Source organism: Coffea arabica, chromosome 2e (genome assembly GCF_036785885.1).
Source record: "Coffea arabica cultivar ET-39 chromosome 2e, Coffea Arabica ET-39 HiFi, whole genome shotgun sequence".
Taxonomy (NCBI): domain Eukaryota; kingdom Viridiplantae; phylum Streptophyta; class Magnoliopsida; order Gentianales; family Rubiaceae; genus Coffea; species Coffea arabica.
Window position 1 is genome coordinate 4,431,125 of NC_092313.1, and position 27,746 is coordinate 4,458,870.

The 27,746-nt window shown below is 37.0% G+C and overlaps 3 protein-coding genes across 8 annotated transcripts; 2 read left to right on the top strand and 1 right to left on the bottom strand.

The window, feature by feature from the left end:
• The first annotated feature begins 4,999 nt into the window (after nt 1-4,999).
• On the top strand, nt 5,000-8,046 carry LOC113730229 (protein NETWORKED 4A-like). 4 transcript variants are annotated; one of them, XM_027254776.2, is made up of 3 exons: nt 5,000-5,138; nt 5,559-5,690; nt 5,877-8,046. In XM_027254776.2, exons 2-3 carry the CDS (start codon nt 5,597-5,599, stop codon nt 7,418-7,420), a joined length of 1,638 nt encoding a protein of 545 aa, XP_027110577.1. In that variant the 5' UTR covers nt 5,000-5,138; nt 5,559-5,596; the 3' UTR covers nt 7,421-8,046. The 4 variants fall into 4 exon arrangements, with proteins under 4 accessions (XP_027110577.1, XP_071934377.1, XP_071934378.1 ...); XM_072078276.1 differs by having other exon boundaries at nt 5,003-5,138; nt 5,784-8,046; XM_072078277.1 differs by having other exon boundaries at nt 5,019-5,138; nt 5,496-5,690; nt 5,784-8,046.
• A 5,499-nt stretch (nt 8,047-13,545) lies between these two features.
• Nucleotides 13,546-19,744, top strand: LOC113730230 (uncharacterized). Of its 2 annotated transcripts, XM_072078278.1 has the most exons (4): nt 13,771-14,235; nt 15,315-15,489; nt 15,991-19,111; nt 19,212-19,744. In XM_072078278.1, the coding sequence occupies exons 3-4, from the start codon at nt 16,735-16,737 to the stop codon at nt 19,217-19,219; spliced, it is 2,385 nt and encodes a 794-aa protein (XP_071934379.1). In that variant the 5' UTR covers nt 13,771-14,235; nt 15,315-15,489; nt 15,991-16,734; the 3' UTR covers nt 19,220-19,744. The 2 variants fall into 2 exon arrangements, with proteins under 2 accessions (XP_027110580.2, XP_071934379.1); XM_027254779.2 differs by having other exon boundaries at nt 13,546-14,235; nt 15,991-19,744.
• Nucleotides 19,745-20,626: 882 nt separating this feature from the next.
• Nucleotides 20,627-26,922, bottom strand: LOC113730231 (uncharacterized aarF domain-containing protein kinase At5g05200, chloroplastic-like). Of its 2 annotated transcripts, none has more exons than XM_027254781.2 (11): nt 26,708-26,922; nt 26,464-26,599; nt 25,442-25,584; nt 25,135-25,248; nt 24,690-24,878; nt 24,420-24,575; nt 23,607-23,872; nt 23,410-23,507; nt 22,449-22,627; nt 21,762-21,878; nt 20,627-21,074 (listed from the first exon to the last, which is right to left on the bottom strand). In XM_027254781.2, exons 1-11 carry the CDS (start codon nt 26,780-26,782, stop codon nt 20,904-20,906), a joined length of 1,644 nt encoding a protein of 547 aa, XP_027110582.1. In that variant the 5' UTR covers nt 26,783-26,922; the 3' UTR covers nt 20,627-20,903. The 2 variants fall into 2 exon arrangements, with proteins under 2 accessions (XP_027110582.1, XP_071934380.1); XM_072078279.1 differs by having other exon boundaries at nt 26,712-26,853.
• Nucleotides 26,923-27,746: the final 824 nt, after the last annotated feature.

The following is a 27,746-nucleotide window of genomic DNA, read 5'->3' on the forward strand; positions in this document are numbered from 1 at the left end:
AATGATATAAAGCAGCTTTTTGCTGCACAGTTCACGATTGACAGCTAAGACTTTACTTTACTTTGTAATTTGTAGTACTAACAAACCGCAGTAATCGGCAATTAAAATAGTTTACCGGTAATTTAAAGTCAATTAATCAACTTCAACGGTAATTATTCCTTAAAGAATATTTCTCAATGCTTGATGGTTTAATCAGTTCAGAATTCCCATTTCTTCCTCCAGTATGGCTTCTCGAAACTACTACCACCGTATAAGATATTGCATCCAAATGTATCATTCGTTCTTGTTATTGTTCTTCTTTTTTTTTTTTCCCTTTTTCTCTACTTTAGGGTCGTTATATTTAAGATAAAATATTAAAAAATTTCTTGTGCTTCATCAAACGTTCAATTTAACTTCCTTGGAATTGAAAAATCTATACTATAACTCCATGTGGGTTTCAACTAAATTGAAAACTAGACGAAAAGCATCCAAATTAACGGTTGTACATAAAAATGTCAATATTGCCTATATATAAATGAACTCTATGTAATTTGTCAAATGTTCAATTTAACTTTCGTTGGTTTAAAAAAACTAAACTATAACTCTCTGTGAGTGATTTCGATTAAATTGAAAATTTAACATAAAGCATTTCACGTAAAGTTGAAGCAATATTGACATTTCACACACGACCATTAGATCGGATGCTTTTCGTCCAATTTTTAATTTAATCGAAATCACAATGATCTATAGTGTACGTTTCCAAATTGGAGAAAATTAAATTGAGCATTGGATAAATTACAAGGAATTGTTTTGATATTTTTCCCACATGCATAAAAGACCAACATTGTTAAAAGAACATGTTGGAGCAGTACTTGCTCTCCAGCTTCCGGAGCCACCAACAAAAACAAAAATTGTAATTTACCACCTATGAGAGTCAGGTATTAGACGCTTCCTCCCAATGATTCCGATTCAAAAGTAAAGAGAGGAAAAGAAGGCATGAGAAAGTTGTTATCAACGAGGATTTAAAAAGGTCAAACACTATCCCAATCTTCAATTGGATTTCTTCCTTTCGGAAGGCTGCAAAATCTGATGCGCGGTTTGTGTTTCTTTTTTTCTATGTCACTCGTTGAATCTCGACAAAAGAAAAAAGTTCCTCATATTTATGTCACTCGTTGAATCTCGACAAAAGAAAAAAGTTCTTCATATTTACGCAAGAGGTTGAATTGTTCTGAAAATTGGGAAATTATTGAGTTCAATGTATGTGCCACATCATATTTTGCACTGACACTTCATCTAATTGACGCAAAATGTATACGGAGTTGTTCTACCGAATTAAAGAATCAAACCCATTGGATGTGCTGAATAAGTTTTCTCATGGGCGATTGAAAAAACTGCAAAATATCAATAAGGACAGAAATTTTTAAAAAATGTTCATTGACCGTTGACAACAATCCGGGCCGGTTCTTAATGCAAGCCGGCCAGTACTGCGGTCGGAATGCAGTGGCACTTCAAATGTCAGGGTTTAGCCATGGAGATACAAGTCGAAATCGGGTCGCCCGGGCCGGGTCAACTAGTATAACGAATCAAACCTGTGCTGGTAATTGTCCAATCCTCCATTTGGGAAATGAGCCTTTATGATTTGAGAAGACAAAAAAAGTTTTGCAAGACCTGTAAAAGAAAATCCATGAAAGGGCCCCTGCAAATTTGCAGTGGTGGTGGTGGTGGTGGAAACTGGGGAATAGTGAAGTGGAGGAAGATTTATGCACGTGTGCATGTCCTCGGTTGTAGTACTGTTTCCCCTCAAGGAAGAAGCCAAGTGATCTGTCCAGCCACGTTGGGATGTCTCCGCAAGTGGGCGACACTACTTTATGAAAATAGTCCAATGTTTGTTCGTTTTCTGTCAATTCTCCCATTTCACCTCTTCCCAGTTTCATGTATCCGCCCATCAATTGCAGTGGTTTTGGTGACTTATGGCATTCAACTCTTCTGACATTCACGTTCGTTTCCAAGAATAGTGGATGGTTGAGGTTCGTCAACACAGTTGAACGGTAGAAGCCTGTAAGCTGAACTTTTCTGTCTAGTAATAAACCTTCTTGTATTATCCAGACTTTGAACTTTTTTTTTTTTTTTATTTAATCAGTCAAATATGTGACATTCTTCTCCCAATAATGAATAGTGTAACTGAGCTGTCTATATTCCCAACACATTTGCATGCTCGAGAGAGAGGGGGCAGATTTTGCAATTAAAAATAAAAAAACCGCCGACGTAGACATGTAGTTTTTTTTTTTTTTTTTTTTTTTGTCAATATGATAGATTATTCTGTACTAGGAGGAGGGAGAGGGCCTGAAAAGGTCCAAAAATAATTCGGAGAGAACTGAACCAATACCGGACCAGACAGATGCACTATGTGCCCGCCTGAATTTTTGAAACAGAGCCATTTTAATGTGTCAAATTGGTGGAAGACAATGGTTCAACCCTTACCTTCCATCTCACCAAGTTTTAATGCATTAGTGATGGTCACCGCCCAAAAGCTGGTGGTTGGAGATGTGTAGTCTATGGTAGTGCAAATTAGGCCCCCCACAGAGGTTTGAATCTCAATTCAATCCCTCGAGTTAATAGTAATCTCAATTTCAATTTGATTGTTCAAAGTAGTAAGACGTATTTGGGTCCGTCGAATTTAGGAAGTTTCATTTTGGTCTTCCAAAGTAGTACGGAATCTCATTTTGGCCAATCATGCTAAAAAAATCTAAATGTGATCCTATACAAACGGAGAAAGCTGTTCTAATAGATCCTTCAAATTTAGTTTACTTAAGGCACTAGTGATAGAAAATAAACAAATTCTATGTTAGTTGCTATACAAGAACAACCACACCGTATCGTTTTCAATTATAAATTTGCAATTTCTTTTGTTGGTTACTGTGATTGCACTATAGTATTTATCTTGGCAAAACGAAGATGCTTGTAATATTGAAATCACCAAAATACGAAAAGCTTGTAGTAGAATGATGAACAAATCTCTGTTAGTTTCTATTTTGGAAATTCAATTCTTATATATTGTTATTCAATCGTGAGTAGAACGAGCTTGGGGACCGATTGAGGGAACAAATAAAAATTTTGTGCTATTTTAGACAATCAAAATATGACCTTCTCAATTCGAGAGATCAAATTAAGACGTTTTCCTACTTTGAAGGATTAAACCGCAACTTTTTTAAATTCAAGGGATAGATTTTGAACCATTTTAGAGAAATCAAAATGAGATTTTAAACCATACAGGCTCAATTTCATGTAGGACTGCAAACGAATCGAGCGGCTCGAGTCGAGCTCAGAATATTAAGCTCTTTAGCTCGCGAGCCGGCTCGCGAGCTTGAGTATATATATATATTTTTTTTTATTTTTTTTTAATTTTTATTTAATAATAAAATTACGTATATTATATATATATATATTTTTTATTTTCATAGTAAAATTACGCATATATCCTTAATATTTTATTATTTATTAAGAAAAAAAATATTATTTTATTTATTTTTTTAAAAATAAAATAATTATTTTTTATTTTTTTCGAGCTCGAGCTCGAGTTTGGTAAAATTTAGTCGAGACTCGGCTCGATTAGCTCAAAGTTCGACTCGGTTTGGCTCGTTTGCAGCCCTAATTCCATGTCATGAACTTGGGATTCCATTTTCGCATCGGAGAAAGGGGGGAGGGGGGACGAGGCGTTGAATGGATTCGGAAACATCACACTTCCAGCAATTTTATTGTGTATTTAAGAAAAAACTCTAATTTGAAGTTGAAAATACACCGAATGTCACGAGTTTATAATTTTTCTTATTATAGATCTAAGTAGTATCACAAACGGTCTAATTTTAAAAGTTATAAATACATACAAAATTTTCTCAATCATTACTTTTCACCGCCTAGAAATACCAAAAAATCATGTGAGTGTATAAAAATAGGGAGTAGAGATTTCTAAAATCTAGAGATAAAGATATACAAGGAAAAATAGGTTCAAGGGCATCATGATTGGGCTCTAAAGCAGGTTCCCATTTTCCCTTTTCTTACCCTACCTACATGTTTGGTTTAGCTCTAAAATGGGTTCTACATAAAAAGTTTTAGTTACATTAATGGTCTAATCAATTTCGAGCACAAGTCACCAGAGAAGAATGACGAGTAGGAGTGTGCAAAATAAAAAATTCCGATTTACCGATCGAATTCGGATTTTTCAAAATTGGTAATTTGGAATTCGCCACTGAAATTGGAATTTTCGATTTCGAATTATGCGAATTTAGTTCAAATTCGGTAATGGAATTTTTGAAATCGGAATTTCCGATTTTGAATTCATAATTCGGAATCGGAAATTGAAATCGAAATTTTCGATTTCAATTTCATTTTATAATATATAAGTATATATAATAATATTTTTTTTTCAATTTCTTTTTTTAATATATATTAAAATATTTTTATAATATATGTAATATATGTAACAATACATCTAACAAAAAAGGGGAAAAAGGTTTTTGAATTCACGAATTCAAAATTTACCAAATTTTGAATTGAATTCGGAACTGATGCTGCCAAATTTTTGAAAAATTTTAAATTCAAAATTTCGAATTATTGAATTTGAATTCATTGCACACCCTTAATGACGAGGGCTTGATTTAACTTTCATTTACTTTTTTTTTTGACCAGAACTTTCATCATTTACTTAAAAATGACTAAATTACTTGCGTTTGGTAGTACATCTTCTCTTAATCAAAATGTAAACCCCGTCTCTGCTCTGCAGCCAAAAGATAACGCAACATATGGATCTGGACTTTAAACCATGTACAAATGGGCGGGCTCTAATCCATTCAAGCACCCTGTACAAATTATTTTACTAGTAGTTGGATTATACAGAATGGAGTACAGACAGCCAACCAACAAAAGGCGGGAATTTCAAAAGTTGAACTGCAAAGGCGGGAACAAGATGTCCTGGTTTCAAGAATTTCTGATCTTTTTTTAGGAATCCCAAGTCATTGTCGTTGGCGGCGGTGTAAGGTGAATTATATGTATCCGCTGTCGGTCTCCTTCCTTTTTAGATCTTCCAAATTTGAACTCTCTCTCTCGACAAATTCAAAATCGTCATCAAATTTCATCTGGTTTAGCTTCCAAGTTTCAATAAGGTTAGTTCCCAAAACTCATTCAGCTCCGGCATAGTATGCAAACTTTATACCAGGATTTTATTTTGCAACTGCTATTTCATATCAGTATTTAAGGTTTACTAATTTTCTTCTAAGTCTCGTGTTGTTAGATATCAGCTTAGCCCATAGGTTGATTATGCAACTAAATTAGGCTAGGTTTTATGCTAATTTTCCTTAATGCTGACGTGAATTTGCCAAAGAACATCTATCATCTCTGCGTTATAAGAATTTATGTTATATTTGGAGACTTGCTTTAAACTCGAGCTCCAAGTTTCAGATCTTGTCTTTCGGCACCTTTTGGCTTGTTGAATGATTTTATTTAGTAAATTTGTAATGCAGTGAAATTTTCTTAGTATTGGAGCTCAATTTCAGTGGGAGTTCTCTCTTGATTTGATTTTTCAGCAAGAGATCTTGGTTCTCAAGAGCACTAGTGAGGGAAGATGGACAAAGTTGAATCAAAGAGCTCAGATTTGGTCTGGTGCAATGGCGAAATCCGTCCCTTCCATCCTAATTGCCTGGCGAAAAACGTAGAAGGTGAGCTCACTGGGCTCTTGACTCTTTAGCTTTTCCTATGTGGCCGCATTCTGATTTTCTTGTTTGGTATTGCTACTCTTTGTTTTTGGGTAGGTAAGATAGTAGTATTGCTACTCTGTTGCCACAAACGATCGTATAGAATTGACTTGTTATTCGAGTGTATCATTGAAAAGGAATATCATGCAGGGGTCGATCAGAAAATCAAACAAATGGCTGAGATAATTGAACAGGTTGGAGATCTTCCTGCTGATAAACCCGAGAATAAATATCAAAACCGCCTTCAGTTGATTGCTCTTCTGGAGGAAATTAGCCAGGGGCATCAACTGCTGGCTCAACAGTATGATCACTTGCTTGAAAACCGTGTTGCTTCTCTAGCTCATCAAGACTCATCCATGCTGACTCCCGATCACAGGCTGGGAAAGCAGAAAACTGAACAGCAACCTGTTGCTTTTACTTACCCCCTCGGCTCTGGCAGCAGCAGCTCTAATGCTTCAGGAAAGGAAGGTTCTCAATTTTCCTCGCTATCATCAGATTCTGATTCTGAATCTTCTAATGCGTCTCCTAAGACATGCTTCAGCTTGAATTTGAGAAATTCTGGACAAATGCAGAAAGGAGAATATGTGGTGAAGGAGTCTGGGAATTCAGAGTATGGTTTGATAAACGCGAGGGACACTGATGAGTATAATATGCTGCTTTCGACAATCTCCAGATACGAAGAAGAATTGAGAGCTTCAAATGGAAAACTTCTCTCTTCAGAAGATGAAATTATGAGGTTGAATAGTGAGCTTGAGAATGCCTTGGTGACCACGGATAAGTGGAAAGCCCAACTTGAGACAACTAAGAACGAGGTGAAAATGATGGAGGTTGATCTTGATGTAGAGAAAAGGAAGGCGTCAGAGCTTGAAATGCAAGTTGCTATGTTGGAAAGCAAGGTGTTTGACTCTAGTTCCCAGATTGAGACACTAATGGAAGAGTTGCAATTAACGGGAAAAAAGTTAGGAATTTCAGAGGCAGAGCTTTCTGAGTTGAAGCGTGCCCAATACGATAGAGATAATGAGATAAGGAAATTGACAGCTTCACTGCAGGATGCCTTGAGAAATGCCGAAATGGAGAAAGCATGGTTTCAGTCTCATAATTCTAGTTTATTGGAAAATCTGACACTTCTAGAGGCAAGACTTGCAGAACGTGAGATGCAAATCAAAACATTGGAAAATGAGATCAGGAAATGCGAAGGTTTGTATGAAGCACAGGGGATCAGATGGCAAGGTGACATTGAGGGATTCAAAACGCAGCTGAATGAGAAACTCGAATTAGTGGAATTTTTAAACAAATCCCAAGATGGGCTGAAACTGAAGTACGACATGCTGATGGCTGAGAAAGACGGGCTTAATGCTAAGGTACAAGCACTTACTGCGGAGCTATGTTCTCAAGAGAATAATATTAGACAACTGGAGGGTCATCTGCACAAATTGCAATCACAAAATGGGGAGCTAATTGCGGCTTCTGAAACTGCACTCAAATTTAGGGATGAACTTGGATTGAAAGTGGAGAATTTAGAGAAAGAAGTGGCAAGGCAGGCAGCCATGATCTCAGACAGAGCTGAGGAGAAAAGAGAGGCCATACGGCAGCTATGTTTCTCACTGGAGCATTACAGAAGTGGGTATCGGGAGCTCCGCCAGGCATATGTTGGGCAAAGGAGGCACGCAGTAATTGCTTCTTTATCTCGGTGAATTCTAAGAGCAATCTTATGTTAAAGTTTACAGTTCTATATTTTCTTCTCTATGTTTAAATGCTTTGTTGATGCACTAATATCGATCCTTTAACTTCCAAAAAAAAAAAAAAAAAGAGGCGTTTTCTTTAATCAGGTTTGTATCATGGCGAGGTCTGAAACTTGGGTTCTGCCGACACTCACGATAAACCCTATTCTGTTTAGTCCACATGGTGGAGATCGTGTCATCAGCTGTTGTAGGTTGTACGTCTATTTCAGTCTGAAGCAGTCATAAGGAGTGAACATGCGCTTTTAGAATGTGGGTAACTGCAGATGTTTGAACCACTTTTTCTATTCCATGTTGGGGGTTAATGTGTGAAATTCATCAGTTCCCCTCATCCTTGACCGGACTAAATTGAACCAGGAGGAAATTCAAAATTTAAGTACATAACGAGGGCTCCCACTAGAAAAAGAACTAAAGAAAAATACGCAAAATGAGAGCTGATAGGACTTGAACGAGTGTGCCGGTCAGGCCCTGATGCATGGATGTAAAAGGTGTTCTCTTACATTACAAAGATGAAATCTGAAATTTGTCTATTGAGCATTTGATTTCCTATGGGAAAATATATAATACTAGTTCTTTAGTCATCGTATTTTATGTGAATCGTACGATTCTTAGTCTTGTTTTCAAGATCTCCTCTGGACTTTGAAAACGTAGCCTGCAAATTGACTAATTTTGTTGATAGAGTCAGCAAAAATTAGTGGATTACAAATGCCTTAAGGTCAGAGTTTGTTTCCTACCACTACCAGTTGTTCATCACTTGGTTTTCTCTCCGTCATATGTCCGTCCAGTAGTGGTAATGAAAGTCTGTTTGACTTTTGCGTACAAGTGGTTATTGCTTGTTCAAGTGTGGTTTGAGTTGACTTTTTGATTGTCGATATGCTCAATCTCCAGATTGGAAGGTATCTAATAACTATCGCCGTGTACTAAGTCAAAAGACTCCTCAGTTCAAATATGTATTTGCGCAGTGTTTAGTGCATCTCCCAAATCTCATGAAGGACTGGTACACGACACTGTTAATAATTGACTCACAATTATTATATTTTTAATCTCTTTTGTAAAATTTTGTCGTAATTTAGCTATATCAAACAAAAATTTGCCTCAGGACCAACATACACTTGTCCTGGGTAAAACCATTTGGGTTTACAAAGGGAAAAAAGGGAAGAAGAAAAAGACATGGGAAAAAACTCTGAAACCATTATGTTCTACAAAGAAAGAAAGCTACTAAAACGTAAGGGTTGAATGTTTAATCTTGTTATTTTCCCCAATTCTTCTCCAAATATTTAGGACTAATCTTGTTGATGTGTAGTTATTTATGACTCTATAATGGGCCCTCAAAAAATCCTATCCAGTTTAAGGGTAACTCTATATTGGATAGTCTTTTAGCGGTTGGATAGAACTGCTATCGGTTACGGGTCCATCTTTTTTTTTTTCCCTTTCTTTAAAAAAAAAAAATTTAAGTGAGAGATCTCAAATTTGTGATCTCTTACTTATACTCCTTCCTTCGTATTATTCAATTCATCTCTCCTTCTCAGCTTTGGTCAGTTAACTTTGGCAACGCTGAACTTGCAAAAAAAAAAAAAAAAAAGAAGTAAACCATTTTGTGAAAGTCGATTAATTAAAGCTTAGCCATCACAAATTTGGTCATCATTGAGAGTTTTGGGATTACATTAGGAAACTTTAGAGTTCAAATTTAAAAGGTCATTGAATTTTACAGTATTAGAACAACTATATTAATTGGCGATTAAGGTACCCATTATGTGTATCTAATAAAAAAAATTTGGTAAAAATTATTCCCTTCTCTCAGCGGATTTAGAGACAAAACAACAATAGAATTATACAAGCTGGAACTTGTATTAATTAGTAAAACACCATACAGGAATTCCCGCACACATGAGATGATTAAACATAAACCTACTTTCTCGATCTTCAAGTTTACAACAGTGTAGATCCACTCGTTTTTCAGCACAATTATTTTGTCAAATTAGCAGAGACGACAATGCTAAATTATTGTGCTGGATGATTAGTACTAACTAATAATATACTAATAGTATGCTTATTTAGGGAGGATCCAACTGAATCAAAGGGATGCTGAGGAAGAGTATGATTCCCATCTCTAAATTAAATAAGTAGTACGCCATAACATAGTTTGTGGGGTGAGAGATTAAAGATTCAAATTTTATATTTCATCAAAGTTGACACTTAATGTGATTTCTCTTAGATCCCTTTGGGTACGTAATGTATTTGTATGATTTGATAATGATTCAATCCCCGTTGATTTACCTATAACATGTTAGAGTAAGAGTACGTGTAGACGGTAATAATTAAAAAAAAAAAAAACTCCTAACCAAGCTTGTGGCCGCTCACTTAAAAGTAGAGGTGGCAAATCAACCAACTTAAATAAATTTACCCATACCCGCCCATGAATAGATGTGTATGGGTATCTTAAATTTTTGTATATGGGTATAAATGGGTTACCCAATAATACCCATTTAATAAATGGGTATTATTGGGTAACACATCAAACCCAATTAACCCATTTAAAATTCTCTTCCCCTAAATCTCTTCTTTTCCCCCACCCATTTTTTTTTTCAAAATTTTCATTTTGTTATGATGTTGACTACTTTTGTTTCATTATTATTATTATTTGTTGGTTTTATTTTATTATTTTATTTTCTCTTAGTTTGTTAACTTGCTCATTTTTCGGCATTATCAATTTATGATAAATTTGAGTCTCTTTTCTTATCTTTCTAAAATGAAATTTTAAATTTATATATGGAAAAAATGTTAGGGGTTAAAAATTTTTGGATTAAATTTTTATATTAACTTTTATAGTATTTAGTTCAAATTTTTATATTCTTATTATTCAATTATTAAATAATATGTAATTTTGTGAAATAGAGTATAAATGAAAAAAATTTGGTAATTAGGCTTATTGAACATTATAAGTAAATATTTAAAACTAATGATGGGTACAAAGAGCGGTATAAATTGATAACTTAGTTTGCAAAAATGAATTTTAATGAATTTTAAAAAAATTAAAATAAATGGGTTATAAATGGGTAATTGGGTTATCCAATTCATTTTTTGACTTACCCATTTATATCCATATAATTAAATGGATATAAATGGGCTGACTCACTTATACCCATTACCCATTTTATCCAACCCAAACCCGCCCAAGTCACCCATTTTGACACCTCTACTTAAAAGCCAGTTGTTTAGAATAGCATTAGTCCGAGTTGCAAGTTGCAGGTGTTGTGCTGACATCAAGGATAGCAAGGGCAGCCTTTCACTGCTGTGGTTTCCACATGGCATTCGATTATTTGGTGTGCTTGCATTTTTGCTTTATTAGCGTGGACGGCCACGTCATCAGCTTTTATGGCAAATCTATCATTTGGAGCTGTCCGATCCGTTGGTCGGCTCTGGCATTAACTCCTTTGCTTATGGATCCGTCCAATCACGATTCGGATTTGTGTTGTGGGAGACTTTTGGGTCTACCCAATATAAATGATGCTGGTAGAATGGATGGGCTAGCCGGTGATCATGAAATTGTGAAATAATACCACAACAGAGAACAAAGACTACCAGTGCCAAAGTGGTCCACACAGGCAAAGTGGCCATGGCTTGAGCCTTGAGGGTAGGGGCTATTGCTCGGGTGGATCGGTTTGATAAAAACTCGTCTCAAATTTGATATTAATAAAACTCGAGTTAAACTTGAGTATAGAAAAACTTAATTTGTTAGTTTAAGTCGCTATATATATATTTTAATAGTAAAAAAAAATATATATTGTTAATATTTTATTATTTATTAAAAAATTATCATTTTATTTATTTTTTAAATATAAAATAATTACATTTTATTTTTTTAAATTCGAGTAGGATCGAACGGGAACTCGACTCGACTTCAATTTGAGGTCGAGATCAAGTTTGCTAAAATTGAGTCGAGACTCAATTCAATTCAATTAAAACTCGATTCAAATCGATTTGTTTGCAATTCTAATCAAGAGGGGAAGGGAAGCTCATCCCCGGGACTCGGTGTGTGAGCGTGTGTGAAATATGCGATGCTTTCATTTTACGGTTTGTCATGGGTTGACGGATGAATGCAAGGTGTCCAATTTACAGCTGTCATGGGGTGTTTTTGTTCTCCGGTAAACGGCAGTCTTGACACGCCGCGAGTTTAACAGTACGTATTTACGGAAGAAAAAAAAAGAGAGAAAAATGCTTTTCCTGTTTGGGGCTGGGAGTGGTCCGCCTGACTCGTTCTTACGCGCTCCCGTTTTGGTTGACGGACCCGTCTTTAAAACATTCCTTTTCTGGTTAAGCATTATTATTATTTCGATATTATTTTTAATAAAAAGTTAAAATATTTCTTACATATGTTTTTTTAGTTACTTTTTCATCTCATGTACCATGACATTATATCGTCAAAATATAAATTTATTATGAAAACTGCAATCCCAACGAAATTTTTGAAGAGGTTAAGCAGAAACCATTCTGATGTAAAAAATTTATCGGAATTCGTGGAGCTTTGCCACGATGATTAGAAAAAGGAGGAATTTGCACGGTTTAAAGATGAGTCCTTCTTAGGAAAGTGACTGTTACTGAGGTTAATCAATAATATCTTCAAATCGAAGGGTTCCCAAAAAAAAATCTAAAGTTTGTTTGGATTGAGTATTATTTGCCAAAATTTATTTGCTTACATCATCATCACAATTTCCAACACACCTTTTTATCTTCCCAATTATCTTTTTATCTCACATACATCACATCACAAAAAGTGATACAGTAAAAATATCTCAAATAATTTATAATCCAAACAGATCATCATCAGGTTCTAACCTTTGCAGTAAAATTCAAAGGATATGATATATAATGCATTTCTTTGATTAAGATGTGGGATTTTCTCCTTTTAACTCATTTTGATCCAATTGAACCCTCTCCCTGATACAAAAGTTTTGATCCAATTTTAACTCATTTTGATCCAATTTAACTCAGTTTGAATGAGAGTAAAAGCAAGAGTTGTTGATTAAAACAAAAAAAGGGATTGACAAAGCAACTAAAATAATGAGAAATGAGTAGTAGAATTTCATATTCTATGAAAGGGCCTTGGTTATGGAGGAGGCCTAATCCCTTTAATGTAAGTGACACTAGTGGGTTTGTTTGGATAGTGTATTATTTGAAATATTATTTGGAATAATTACTGTAACACTTTTTTGTGATGTGATGTATGTGAGATAAAAAGGTGGTTGGAAATATAAAAAGGTGGATTGGAAAATGTGTCTATGATGCAAGCGAAATATTATTTGGGATAATTGGGGTATCCAAACAAACCCAATAGATGATCAAAACGCTGTAAATAGATGTGAATTTCGCAAGTAAAATTGTGACGTTATTCGATGATTGTAACTTAGTAATAGAAAATGCCTTCTCATCTAATCTAGTTGGATTAAACGTGTATTCGAACACTTCAACAAAAAAACAAAAAAAAGAATTAGCAAAACTTTGTTAATGATCTACCTCATGGCCCCATCAGGCAGCTCAGTCGGTCACGCTTTCCTCTTTAGGGCGTTGTCCGGTCTTGGGCAACCAAGGTTCGAGTCTGCCTGGAGTTACCGTGTCCAGAGTGGAGTGGGACCTCCTCTCTCGGATCGCAGGGGATTTGTCGGGCCCCGTAAGGATTGACCCGGACACCCCTGTGTCGAAAAAAAAAAAAAAAAAAAGATCTACCTCATGGCAATGAGGTTTGAATTTAACGATGAAAAGAACCAGCAGGGACCAATGAAGTTTCATGTAGAATTTAACAATATAAATTTTCTTTGTTTGAATTGCAATTTTTCTTCAAAATTTTTTTTACATTTTTTATGAACATATTTTTCAATCACTTTTCTTATTTTATATACATTAAATCACTATAATATATATATTTTTTACAAAAATTTCATAAAATAACAATCTAAATGGGCAGTTTACGAATCTCAGAATTTTATAGTACTAAACATCGTGAAACCCAAGACACCAAAGAGAAAAAGGAGGGGGGAGGGGAGGAAAAAGATTAATACAACAGAATCTACATCGGCTTTGACATTGCCAAAACAGAATAATAGCTGCCATCCAAGAATTTTTTTTTCTATTTTACTATGAATATAATATATTATTAATTTTTAGCTAACGAGAAGCTCCAGTCCTAGTTGACTTGGTAATGTCTAGAGAAAAAAGGACCGGAAAGCGGGTGCGCTAATCTCCGCGGAAGGGAAGACTTGGAGTATCTCTCTCATTTGTTTTTTCTCATTTTCCTTTTCTCCATTTCAAACCAACGGTGCTGGGATTCCTGCCTGAAGAGCAAGGCGAGTATTCCCAGTCAGATAAAAGGACTCAAGATTGGACTTTTGGGTTGACAAAGAACCTTCTCTAACACGCTATATTACTCTCCTTTTTACTAGTACTAACTTGTAAAAGATGTGAAACCAAATAAGAACCGGAAGAACACGAACCAAGAGAAGAATGAGAATTATTGGTGCTTCAAGAAGCTCGTGCTCTTTGCGTGAAAGAAAAGATTTCTGGGGATTTCTCCGTCGAGCCCTTTTCCTTGTTTGCCTCGTTCTTCATTTCTCTTTCCTTGACTTTTGACTCGCTTGCTTGCATTGGCTTGTAGTTTCGTTTTGTTGGATTGGAATATTGGATATCCTATAATTGTGAAGGTGGAGGTGGATTTTTTGGATGTCTCTGGAATTACTTACCCTTCATCTCCTTGAGGTTGCTTCAACTGGAAAAAGGTGAGCTTTTGATTATTGAACCGTATGATGAGGTGCAATTTCATCTGATTTAACGTTTGCTGAAAAGGGCTCTTTCATTGACTAGTTTCCATCGCTCAATTACAGTTTGCAACATCAAGTTTTTTGGTGGATTTGCTTTTGTCACCTGCTCATGTGAATTCTTATGCTGTCATTAGAAATGATATTTCCCCACTACATAATTTGCCCTCAACTTTAAATAAGAGCACTTTTCTGCTTGACTCCCAATATGCATGATCAAGTCTTTTCTGGGGTTGGTAGTGGTTTATATGAATAATGAATACTTAAAAATAACTTTTTTGTTCTCTTGTTTTAATCTTGACATGTTTCAGCTTGTAAAGTTGCAAGTTTAAAATTTATATGGCTCTCTGTGATGAACTCTGGGTATAGAAGAAACTACCTACCAGTAATATCTTATCACTTGCCACTGATTTCATTCCTCGTGCACTTTTTAAGGTTCAGAATTAACTCTTAGTTATAAATTGAATATTTGAAGGCCGGAGCACAGGAGTAGCTGTCACGATAACTTTATTTATTTATTTTTGGCTTAAATTTGAAAAGAAAAGGACGTAGGAGTGTACCACCTATCATTTAAATGAGTTTATTAATCTGTTAGTGAGTAGTATGTGTTACATTTGCTTAATCTGGCTGCTTGATCCCTTCCTTTAGATTTGGTTAGTAGTCAACATTCATTTGTATACCTCCTTTTGCCCTAAATTTTTATTGATGATCTGTTCCATTTGTATGTTTGCGACTTTAGCCATATGGCCTGTGGTTTCACTAACCTATCCGTGCTGCATCATTCTTATAACATCTGCCTTCTCGAGTTCTTGATTTTGACAGCACTCTGTCTCTGACATGTATCTTTTAGTTACATGTTTGATGAATTACCTGCACTTTCATTCCCCCCTCTCTGGATGTCATTTCTTGCTTGCTATTTGTTATCTTGCGATTCTTTTATCCTAATTTCTTACTTTTTCATGCTTACCTTCCGTGATTTGGTATTTAGGTAATACAAGGAGCCTTCAGATTTACCATTATTTTCTCCTTTTTGTTGCCAGATTTTGGTGATTCAAGTCCTCTTAACTCTCAAAATTGAGCCGAGTACTCCACTGAACATGACTAATCAAATGACTGCCAAAATTCGACTGGTTAGATGTCCCGGATGCAGACAGCTTCTTCAAGAACCAGATATCCCCGTATACAAGTGTGGAGGATGTGGTGCTGTTCTGCAAGGTAATCAAATATTTATCCACTCCTGTTTACGTAGTTCATATTGCCATCATAAAAGGACGAACAGATCTGTTTATTACAAAAAAAGCAGCAAGCTAAAAGCTGATACATTTCTGTACATATGTGAACCCACAAACATGCATTTAATTCTATGTAGTTGGTTACATGTATGTTGTCTGTATATTAGGGCTACAAAGGACATGAGCTTACCTCATAAAATGTTCCAGCTTGCATTGTCCTAGATCCAATTGGAAATGTTTTCATTTGTACCATCTAGCATAATCAAATTTTATGTTCATGATGTGATAATATTTCAAGATGAAATCAGGGGTTTATGTTGAGGTGCTAAAACATGATTCATCCTCATATTATATATTTAGTATTGATCACAATTAGTTGGATTTCATAAGCTAACTAGATAGGGCATATTTTAGTGCTTTCAGTTTGTAGTAAGCAGTAGTATTTAGATATGGTTTCCTGATAACAATATGTGTCCTCAAGCAGCGAAGAAGTTCAAAACTGACACCAAAGACACAAGATTCAGCAGTGATGGTACTCATGTAGAAGGAAAAAGGGAACTGGATTATGCACCAGATCAGAAAGACATCAGCAGACTTAATCATGGAGCAACTAGTTCTGCAGGAGGGTCGTCACCAGATACAAGCAATGACAGGAAAGAAGATCATTTTTCAGACTGCAATGGGAAGCAGTCTGGTGACAAAACTTTTTCTCATGAGCTTCCTAATTCACTGCATCTTACTTCTCGAGAAAATGGAGATTTGTCACCAGTCACTGGGGAACAGATTGAACAAGCTCAATGTGATCATAATGCAGAACAGGAAACACATAATGCAGACCAGGATATACACAAGTATGGAAATCAGTTCGGTGATTCCACTGGGAAGCAGCCTGGTGACAAAATTTTTTCTCATGAGTTTCCTAGTTCACCGCGCCTTACTTCTCAACAAAATGGAGATTTATCACCAAGCATTGGGGGACAGATAAGGGCACCGATTGAGCAAGCTCAATGTGATCATAATGCAGAACAGGAAACACATAATGCAGACCAGGATATACACAAGTATGAAAATCAGTTCGGTGATTCCAAAGGGAAGCAGCCTGGTGACAAAATTTTTTCTCATGAGTTTCCTAGTTCACCGTGCCTTAATTCTCGAGAAAATGGAGATTTATCACCAAGCATTGGGGGACAGATAAGGGAACCGATTGAACAAGCTCAATGTGATCATAATGCAGAACAGGAAACACATAATGCAGACCACGATACAAACAAGTACGAAAATCAGTTCAGTGATTCCAATGGGAAGCAGCCTGGTGACAATTTTTTCTCATGGGTTGCCTAATTCACTATGCCTTACTTCTCGAGAAAATGGAGATTTGTCACCAAGCACTGGGGAACAGATTGAACAAGATCAATGTGATTATGACCAGGATACACATAATGCAGACCAGGATATGCACAGATATGAAAATCAGTTTGGTGATTCCAAAAGGAACAGGAGTAGAGGTAGAAGCTCTTCTGATGGCTTTTATAGTTCATTGGAGTTCCCATGCCATGAGACGGACGATTCATCGCCAGAACATCAAGCAATCATGGCATTCGGACTTAGCAATAGGACGACAGATAATTGTGCAAGAATGGAACAAATGGCACGTGAAGATTGCAACCAGGAGCAGGACAAGGATACCAACTTCCTCAGTAAAGTTTCTTTACTGACAGAAGGTAAGCTTGATGAGAATGATTGTTCTCCAAAAGGTAATGCATTGGAAGAAAGGGATCAAAGTAAATGTGTCATGCAACATGTTGACAAAGAATGCAACTTTGAAGGTCACAGTAAGGAGTTTCCAAAAAATGACAGTGCCTCCCTGGAAATTTCTTCATCTGCTGTGACTGTCCCTGAAAAACTATCAGCATTAATAGAAGCAAACTCAGAAGTGCAAGACAACTTAGGTGGTCATGTCCTTGGTAGCTTTGATACAGAAGATTTGTTGGATGGCAAGGAAACTGATGCAAGTGACACTGATGAAAATCCCCTGGATCAGACTATTCCATTGTACAATGTTGACTCTCCTGGTGATCAACACCTTGGAGCCTCTCAGAGAATGAAATCCCGAGGTTTTGTACATGCAAGCTCTGAGGACGTTTTGGATAATCTGCCACTAGTCAATTTGAGCTCTGAGCTTGGTCGGAAGAATATAAATTTGTCCAAGTCTCCAACCAAAAGCTACTATGGTGATGATGGTAGTGCATCTTCCTATGATGGGTTTGAGTCCCGGTTTCCTGGCCGGTTCTCAAAACCCCCCAAAAGAAAGTTAAAGCAAAACATGAACAACTCCAGTAGGTTGCAAAGGGAATTTGGACCTTCAGCAAATGATGTTCTGAGCAGCAACCTTGGGATGCAAGACCAAGCAATTCTTGGACCTGGGTCAGAGGTACAGAACCTGGCAAGGAAGTCCTCAATTTTGCCAGAGAAGAATCATTCTACCATGAAATACAAAATTCACCAGGATGGTTTGCATGACCCCAGAAGTTACAGCCATTCTAGTGGAAGTAGAATAAGAGAGGACAATGATCAGCATGTTTCTAAGCTTCCATCTATTCCAAGGTACCCTTTGAATGGCCATAGAAAAGGGAATTTATCGCATCATCCATTCAGTGTTTTCCAGCATCAATCAGATTTTTGTGCAGCCGATGCACCATCTTACACTGAACCAGACAAACTGGAGCTGTTAAGAATGGTACATGAACTGAAAGATGAGCTCAACAGAATGCATATATCAAACAGTAGGTTTCCTTCTTCAGTTATCAGGGAGGACAAGTATAATCCATTGTTTTACAATCGTCGCTTGGCACCTTTGGAGGGAGTATCTGCTGATTTACAGTATTCCAGATATCCTGGAAGGTTTAGTCAATGGAAAGGCTTGCCCCAGTTTCATAGAGTCCCAAGAGCGGCTTTTTCAGGAGATGCTGCAGATTACAGGCGCCAAATTGAACGTGCATATTTGCACCATCATCCTCATGACTGGCAATGCTCTGTACAGTTACCTTCACATTCATTATGCTGTAATAAAGTCCACTGTATGTCCCACAGCAGTACATGTTACAATGGCCAGTGTTCCACATCCTCAAGTCCTCAGCATTATAATAGCTCTGAGTTCTCTGTTTGGGATCGACAAACCAAGTCTGATGAGCAGTGGCATAGAGATAATGAGATTCAAAAATTCCATTTGCGAGAGAGATATCACTTGGCAAAGCGACATGTTAGGCCTGTAGCTGGTGGAACCCCTATTGTTGCATGTTATCATTGCTCTGCATTGCTTCATCTGCCTGCAGATTTTCTCCTCTCAGGAAGGCGGTGCCATAAGTTAAGATGCAATACTTGCAGAAAGATTATGAAGTTTTCACTTCAGAGCAGCACACATCTAGTACCACGCATTGCTGATGCTGTAGCCCCTCCTCCCAGTGTGGTCGATGATGACTCCTGTGGATCCATTCGTCAAAGGAACTGGGCATCCACCTCTCAATCCAATGACACTCCATATGCTGAACCTCTTTCATGTACTGATGATTACGGAATATCCTTTGACAGAAGTTTCTCCACTGAAGGTGAGCCCTCACTAATCACACCCCCAGTTCATCCTGTTGAAAGAAGTTGTCGAAATAGAGACATATCATCTGGTAATTCTGTCGTGCCCTTGGATGATAGAAAGATGAAGTCCACAGTGGGCGAGTGTCAGAAGCTGCACACCAACTCGGTAGAGAACCTTGAACCAGTGGGACCTTCGTTCAAGAGATCCAAGCAGCGAAAGTCATCCTCAGGAATCAGGCAACTTCCACCGTTAGGAGGATCTCCACTGCATCGGCTTATGGGTTATTCGTCGCCAAGTGCTGTTATGAAAATCTAACGCATCAATCATTTGAAGAAGAAAACATGATCCAAAAGGTCACCTCAGCTTTCTGACGAGAGAAAAAGAAGTTTGGAGCTCTTCTAGTTCTAGCTATATTAAGATAAAAGGACAGTTTTGGAAGAAGAGTGTCTACTTGACTCGAAGATTCTCTAAGATATGCTAAACATATATAGTCCAACATCACAAGTCATTAAACATATATAGCTTGTACTGTATAGTGATCCGAAGGAAAGAAATTGCCCTGGTGGTAGTGTATAGAATGCAGATCAAGTGTTGTATGTATAGATTCACTATGCTGTCAAACGATTTTTTTATTGATTTGTTTCGATAATATTGGGTGTGCATAAATGGCTCAATTCTCAGACTCTCGTCACCTACGCTAGATAGATTTTTTACCAACTTATAGAGAGGCGTTTCGCATCAATTATGTATGTTATTGTGCACTTTAAAGTCGAAACTATGCACTGTATCTGGCTATAGTATTTCAATAAGCATGGAGCTGTAAAAGCCATGCATGCATGCAAGGATTTTGCCAGAAGAACGGCATCTGCAGATGTTCTGGTTTTGAAGGAGGCAGAGGGGAAACAGGTATTTGGGAATAAAATTGGTCAATGGTGTTGTTTCATGTATCGTCGGAGGAATAGAGTAGCCAGATCCTAGTGGAAACGATAATCAAATCCTGGAATCATGGTGTCAATTGTAGGTCCTGTACACATACAATTGCAGTAAAATGTTGAACCCGAGAGCGGAATCGTCGCCAAACACTCCCGAGGTTGTTGCCTTTAAAGACCGCTGCTGTTAACCGTCAGCAGATATCTGTTGAAGCTTGATTGCATTTTTCCTCCTCGAAAATCCCATAAGCAACAAAAGTTTCTCAAAATATTGGATGTTCACAAATATTTCGTCGTCGTGCTTGTCTGGATTAGTCTTTTTATCCAAAAGAGTTGGATAGTACAGCTTCTCATCGTCCCAGAATTCATCAACGTTTGGAACTTTTTAAACTATTAGACCCAATATTACCCTAGTAAAAGCACGACATTTTGTTGATGGTGGGAAAAGATGCAGGCAGGCACGGTAACTACAAGCACCCAGTTGGAAGAACACATAAACCGAGGGATGAAGGGAAATTTCCACCGGAAAGGACAAGGATCTTTTGCTGTAGATCAAACGTACAACAGAACAGACAAATCTTTGGAACAGACCACAATATCAATTGGCACAAAGTTTGGATATGGAAATTAAAGTTACTGTGTTCTGATAAGTGGCAACATTATATGGGCACGGACAACCTTCTGCATTTCACGTCTCATGCATCGTTACAATAACTCAACTGAAATTGGTCGAGGCATCTACACCGCCAAAAATATTCTGTTTCAGCCAGGTTTCTTTATGGCAATCAGGTATAATTTCTTTTGTTCTATTTGTACAACAAGCCGATGATTCTCTTGTATGATATCTGCAATTTAGTTTCAGTGACAAGAAAGCGGCCGCTAGTAGATACGCCTGCTTCTTTGATTTGGGACAATGGTGATCCTCTGATCCCGAAGCATGTCCAAATTGGGAGCCAACAACCTAGTATACCGGTCGAAGTAAAGAAGCTGCTTCATTAGGAGTGCAAACTCCCGAGGAAATCTCAATCCATATGATTCACTAACTCGAACCTATTGGACAAAGAAAATACAAGTCAGATACTTTGGATTTGAGGAAGCAGGCAAGCTGATGCAAAAGAAATTTCTGGTATTTAGACTTCATTTGGCATGTAAGCGGGCGGCGGGGGACATTATTTGCATAGGTGGGAGGGTATTTAACTACGTTACTCTTTGTCTGGTATAATGAAGGTAGACGAAAGTGCAGTTAGGGAACTGAGAAATATACACTAAATAAAAGGAAATTTCTGCACTTTTTTCCCCACAATTTTTCTCAGTTTAGAGTGAAGCACAAAGGTCAATTTGGTTTCATCAAATCCAACTCCATTCAAGGAGAAAAAAACTGGCTCAGGAGGAGTTTTTAACAACTTTCCCTTTCACTTCAGTTTTCCCCTTTAGTATAGAAACGTTATACATTTTCATCCTCTCATTTTTTAGACGCAACACAGCACACAGTGACGTTCTATTGGTAGGCAAGCAAATATCACCCACCCCAGCTCTGAAGGAGGAAGACATCTAGCCACATCAATTACTAAACTACCTAATGCCATCTCAGTCACTATAAGAGCGATTGAGACCTCATATTCCAACTTGTAGGTTCATCATCTGTCTTTGTGCAATTGGGGCCTCGTTCTGCAAGATTTACAAGCCTAAGGCAAGTTGCTGCGCTATGAGATGACAGAATTGAAGGTTGATACTTACCAAATCAAGAAATAGAGCATTCATTTGCCTCTCATCTACAATTACATTTGCAGCAACAGCCGTTGTGCTTGTATTTGGACCCCTGGCAGTTGCAACAACAATTTCTGTATCCAAATCCTGCACCAGAATATGGGAAACTATAATCAGAAAATGATGATCTGATTTGAAGTAATATTACATCAAAATCATGACATACTAAATGCCTTGTAGCATCAATACTAGTGGATCCTTAGCATAGTCATCCATCAGAGCTAACATCAAAGCAAAATATTGTCTTCACAAGTTAAATTCTTAAAACATAGCTTAAGTATGCACAGCTACTATACAGAAGAATAGTCATTCAGTACTCTTCAGACTAAAAAACATGTAATTTCTTCTCTTCTTACACATATGATTCTGATTTTAACCTAATAAACACAATGGTATTATTTATATCAAAGTTTCAGGCTGTCCATCAAGATCTCGCCATCATGGTCCATGAGTAGTAACCTGCATGGACTTGAGGACAAAAATATACTAAGCACAGATATACTTCTCAGGCTGCATAGATTTTTTTTTTTTGGGGGTTGGGGGTTTTTTTTTTTTTTTTTTTTTTTTTTTTTTGGGGGAGGGGGGGGAGGGGTTGGTGGGGGGTGTCTTACACTTTGACAAGAGACAAGTGTAGCTGTGGCCACATGCAATATATACCTGTATTGAAGAAAATATCTTTTCAAGATCTCTTGCAAAGGCCATTGAATCAACATCCTTGTTTGTAGCATCCATGTCAATCAAGGCCGATGCCATTGAGTTGTAATCTTCAGTTGCCAACGATTGCAAGAATATTTCCATAGCAGCCCATGTCTTTGGAGATATGCGCCCAACAATTCCTGTACAGCACCATCCATTTTGTTTCATGACTCATAAGTTGCAAAGGAAAGATGATACATGATGATTCAGGAAAGTAATAATTTAACTGAACATATGCAAATAAGAAGGTAAAAGGTTTTCTGGGAAGAGCAGAATTTGTGAACTAATAACCAAGTGTGTGTAACATTCTCAGCTGCAACTTGAAGCAAATTTCTAAGATAAATTAAACAAGATGCCATCAGGCTAAAGTATTCTGATTTGTGTAGGATAAGCCTTTGTTTTATACAACATGAAAGACAGTTAAACAGTGGCCCTTAAACAGTAAACTGAAAATGTGATAACAATCCTATTGATGGGCAGATCTCCTTGCTTTTATAACTGATTTCTCTAGACCTTAAAACTAAAGATATTGAACATTTGACCCAACACGCAGGCACGAGACACCCATTTTTAGCATCACCAATGCAAATTCTCCAGATGAGCATGCGGTCAAGGAGAAGAGGGGCAAGCCTGGAGGGGGAAGGGCGAGGGACAGTAGGGTTGTATGAGCTATAATACATGAATAAAACAACTATTGAGAAGAAAAAAGTTACAGAAGCAATAAGATCTTCCAATAATCTTAAGCCAAAATATTTGAAAACTTGTATCCCCTAAAAAAATCCATTCATTGCCAACAAGAGTGAGAGTCACCAAGCATTTTAAAGAAAAAGAGGAAAGTATGCAGGATCATGAAAAATGATAGATGTGCAACAAAGGAGACAAAGAAACAAACAAAACTGAAAGATGGAGAATTCATGTATACCAAAGTCAAGAAACCCAATACGACCATCACGCAGCAACCACAAGTTGCCTGCATGGACATCAGCGTGAAAGGTTTCACAGGCAAGCAGACTCCCAAACCTAAAGAGTCATGCACAACAAAACTTCAGGATATAAATTTGATACCAAAAATAACTGACATGTGCCAGCAGATGAATTACACTTGTGACAAAGTCGTACCACACATTTAAGGCAGTAATAAGACTGGCTTCTGGACTTGGAACAAGGGCACTGATGGAATCCAAATCTGTAAGAGGGACTCCATAAAGCCTCTCCATTGTTAAAACTCGTCTGGTACTGTATTGCAGGTATACTTTTGGAGCAGTAGCCTGTCTTGTAAGACCCATAGCCTCTAAATATCGTCTAAAAGACTCAATATTTGCAGCCTCTTTCTTAAAGTCAACCTCATCAAGCATTGATTCCCTTATATCTTTGACAATAGCAACCTAAAACAGAAACATATGTTCAAGCATAACGAAATGCCACTGTCCTCCTTTCACACTAAACAGGAAAAGTTAAACAAAGAATGGAGAGAGAAAATTTCCACTCACACACAGTTAATGAGTTTATGCTGGCATATAATCTGTTTTCGACAGAGTATATGACCTCAGAAGTAAATTATTAGCATACTGAAAGGCCTATAAAAACAAAACCTTCACATACATATCCCTTACATTATAATTAAGCTCCTGAAAAAAGTCAAACAATCATCTGGAAAAAATCAAGTTGCCAAAGGAGAAAAAGTGTTGGCACAAGACATGATTATATTTTGGTTTGTAATTATACATTTAGGGTGTATTCGTAAGTCAAAGAGGTGATTTTTGACTATGCCAAATTTGCATTTAAATACTTGACTATTAAGAACTATCCAATGACTTTCTACTACAAAAGTAAGTAGTAGCTAAGTATATTGCAAGACGTATGTTTTAGAAGTTTCAAGGAAATATGTTTTGCCCCATTCAGTGGAATTTTGCAATGATGAAAAGATCATACCAGAGATGCACGGTTCAGTTCAGGACTCAAAAACTCCAAGATGCGCGCTACAATATAAACAAAATTTAGGTCTGCCACTAATGTGTCTTCAATTCCAGGTTTCAACACCTTTATCACTACATCTTCCTGTGTGCCTCTTATCCTTGCACCATGGACCTGAGAGTTAAAGTACACAGTTAAAAGGGTGAGTGACAGTCAATGATCAAGCTCTTAAGACTTTACTATTAAATATTATCAAGATGAAGCATGGAAAGGGAAGTCCGAGTAGACCTGTGCTATAGAAGCAGAGGCAAGTGGGGTAGGATCAACATACTCAAAGATCGCATCGATTGGTTGGCCTAATTCCTCACGCAAGATTGCTTGAATATCTGCAAAAGGAACTGCAGGTACTCTGTCAAAACAGTACTGGAATTCCTGTACGTATTGCGGTGGGAATAATGTTGGTGCAGAAGCAATGAACTACAAAATGCAAGAAAAACAGTACATGAGTGATTGTATAATGTGGTGGATGTATGCATAACTGATTGTATAATTTTAAAGGTACAGATAAATGAGAGAACCCATAAAGAAAAAGCAAATAATAATGGAACCACAAGTAAATGTATACAAATTCAAGCATTACAACAAAATCATCCTAAAATGAAAAAGGCACAAAAAGCAAACTTCAAAATTTCAAAACATAAAAAGAACTGGGTGAGCATTACTATTTACTTACTTGACCAAGTTTGATGTAGGTTGCACCCATTCGTTCAAATAATCTTCTCAAATACAGGGGAGACAACAATCCAAGCTGCATCTCAGTTGGTAATGTGGTGGATGAGTTTGCTGTCTAGACAAAATTACCCAGAATTACTTTTCAATGAAATTCCTTGTTCATTTACTATGCAAAATCCTGGGGAAAAAATAAAGAGAAGAAGAGGGAAGAACGGGAAGGTAAGAGAGAAGAAAGAAAGACATCAAACCAGTTACCAGAAAATCTAAAGATGTAACCAATTATAACAAAGATATAGAACTGCCTGTACCTTTGACAAATCTGCCAGCCACTCGCTTCCTACTCCAAGAACTGCTTGAATGCCTTGAGCTAGCCTTAGGGCTCCACGTGGACCAGTGCTTAAGGATGTCTGGACAATATCCTCTACCAGTTTGGGCAACTTTTCCATGCGATCTGTGGAAGTTCATGCTTAATAGCACTATGCAACCAAATAAAGAAAGACTAATACAAGAATACATTTTTAAATAGTTGCGCACACACATTTACATGCTTTCCCTCCCTCTCCCCATCCCCCTTCACCACAGTGTGGGGAGACAAAATTCTGACAGGAAAACGAACGGCAGAAGAGAAAAGGTCTATTGATGGGGGTTCTAAGGTAAAAGAGAACTGTATAATAGTAGTGCCATTTCAGCAATAAGCATCGATCCAAATACTAAAAAATCTTAAACAGGATTCATTTCCTCTTCTAATTCCTTTGTCTAATGAACTCTGGAGTCAAATTAAGATACAATTCATATAGGATTCTCTTAATTGGTGTGTTTTAAAGGAAAGAAAGAATAAGAAGGAAAAAAAAACTCAGAATAGAAACTAAACAGAAATAAGATAAAAATAAGGCGTGTTTCTGTATCTTAATTTTCTTTCTTCCTTTCTTTTTTCTGATTTGAATTTGTGATTCATATCTCGTGCGGAAGGCCAACATTTCACCAGGTAAAATCAACTTTGATACAAAGTACTAACACCCAACAAAAAATCAAGCTCCTCCCAGAGCACACTTCCGTCGCAAGTCTCAACCCGGAGCCTGAATAGGATTGAGCAGGAATTTCTCAGACACTCGAAATGCACTAAAAATTTTCACTCAAACTAATTATGCATCCAGAATCAAAATGGGCAAATTCCCAGATAAAATTATTTTCTTGAATTCCACTGGCAATCTGATTCTACAACTAAATTAACAGAATTAAACTTAAATATAGGAATCAAATTTTTACATAGAGAAAACAATAAAGTGGGGATGCAGACATGGAGCCAATATACGATAACAGTTTGGGCAACCTTGAACACGAGAAGTGAAAATATCTCGGGACTGAGAGTATCGAGCATAAAAGGAGGATCTTTTAGACAGAAATTGAAGCTTTCTCGCTGCTGTTGATCTGCTTCTGCTTGACACCCTTACGGTTACTGGCGCTAACTGTAATCAAGATTTAAAATTCTTATTAGCATATGAAATTGGACAACATAACGTCCACCAGTAAAGAGAAAGAAAGCATAAATAAAACTTGGACTAATAAGAAGAAACCTGCCGCGACTGGTGATGAAAGATAGACAAGCAGCCATCATTAACCATCCCTCTCATCAATGAAACACCCGCCATTTTTATTTTCCCACTTCTCCTTTCTCAGTTCACAACTTGAGCTTTGAACCCAAATTCACTCCACCACCCCCACCATCCACTCCACCACTAATATTTCCAAGTTCAATCGTCTTGTGCACCTCAACCCTCTCTTACGCCTTTAGGAGTTTTTCTTTCTTTCTTATTTCTTAATAGATTGGCTCCAGATATTCCTTTTTCTAAGGAGACTGACTGACTTTGTCCCTGTCCGGCCCAATTAGCGTGCGCATTTTCATTACACATGTTAACTTGACAAACAGGAATGCAGCCCATTAGAATAGCCAGAGCATACTTTTCATCTTCTTACGGAGGCGTGACTTTCAGACACCGTTAAAATACTTATTTGGGGGGTAAAATATCACCAATCTCTACAATCAATTTGTTGAATCACTTATTGGCTTTGGCCTTAATTTAGAGAAATGAAGTTGGATGCAGTTTGATAACCTCATTCAATACTTAAATTTAATGAATTCAGATTTCAACATGTTCAGATCCATTTGATAACAAAAAATTGAACATTTCTGGCACTGAATTTTTTAGGCAAAATTTGCACTCAAAATTAAGTGATAAACTATTTACTTATTACTGAATATGATATACAATCAAATATATTAGATTCAATACTTAACAATTCAATAACTTAATAAATTCATAGTTCAGATTTCAATTTTCAATTTTCAATTTTATCAAACGCTCCTTGGACTGCATTCTAGATTTGTGAACCACACGTGCCTTCTTCGGGCCAACCAATGTAAGGATTTGTTTAAGATTTTTTGATACTCGGGTGACTAAATCGGCTGAACTTATAGAGCATTATATTTTGTCACGAGGAGCTTGCTATTTTTAAAAAGCTGGCTAATTTTATTGTAGCAGTTCAATGGTACAAGAAGAAGAAAATAGCTTATTTTCAAGAAAATTGGAATGAAAAGACCGCTTCAGATTTCTT

Bases quoted from the DNA above. Each gene is read 5' to 3' on its own strand.
- LOC113730229 (XM_072078276.1), top strand. From the start codon at position 5,597: ATGGACAAAGTTGAATCAAAGAGCTCAGATTTGGTCTGGTGCAATGGC. The intron at 5,691-5,783 runs GTGAGCTCACTG...GTTTTTGGGTAG, and splicing joins CCTGGCGAAAAACGTAGAAG to GTAAGATAGTAGTATTGCTA.
- LOC113730230 (XM_027254779.2), top strand. From the start codon at position 16,735: ATGCAGAACAGGAAACACATAATGCAGACCACGATACAAACAAGTACG.
- LOC113730231 (XM_027254781.2), bottom strand. From the start codon at position 26,782: ATGGCGGGTGTTTCATTGATGAGAGGGATGGTTAATGATGGCTGCTTG. The intron at 22,628-23,409 runs GTATACATGAAT...GGTGCTGTACAG, and splicing joins TATTGGGTTTCTTGACTTTG to GAATTGTTGGGCGCATATCT. The intron at 21,879-22,448 runs GTATATATTGCA...ATTCTGGTGCAG, and splicing joins AGATATTTTCTTCAATACAG to GATTTGGATACAGAAATTGT.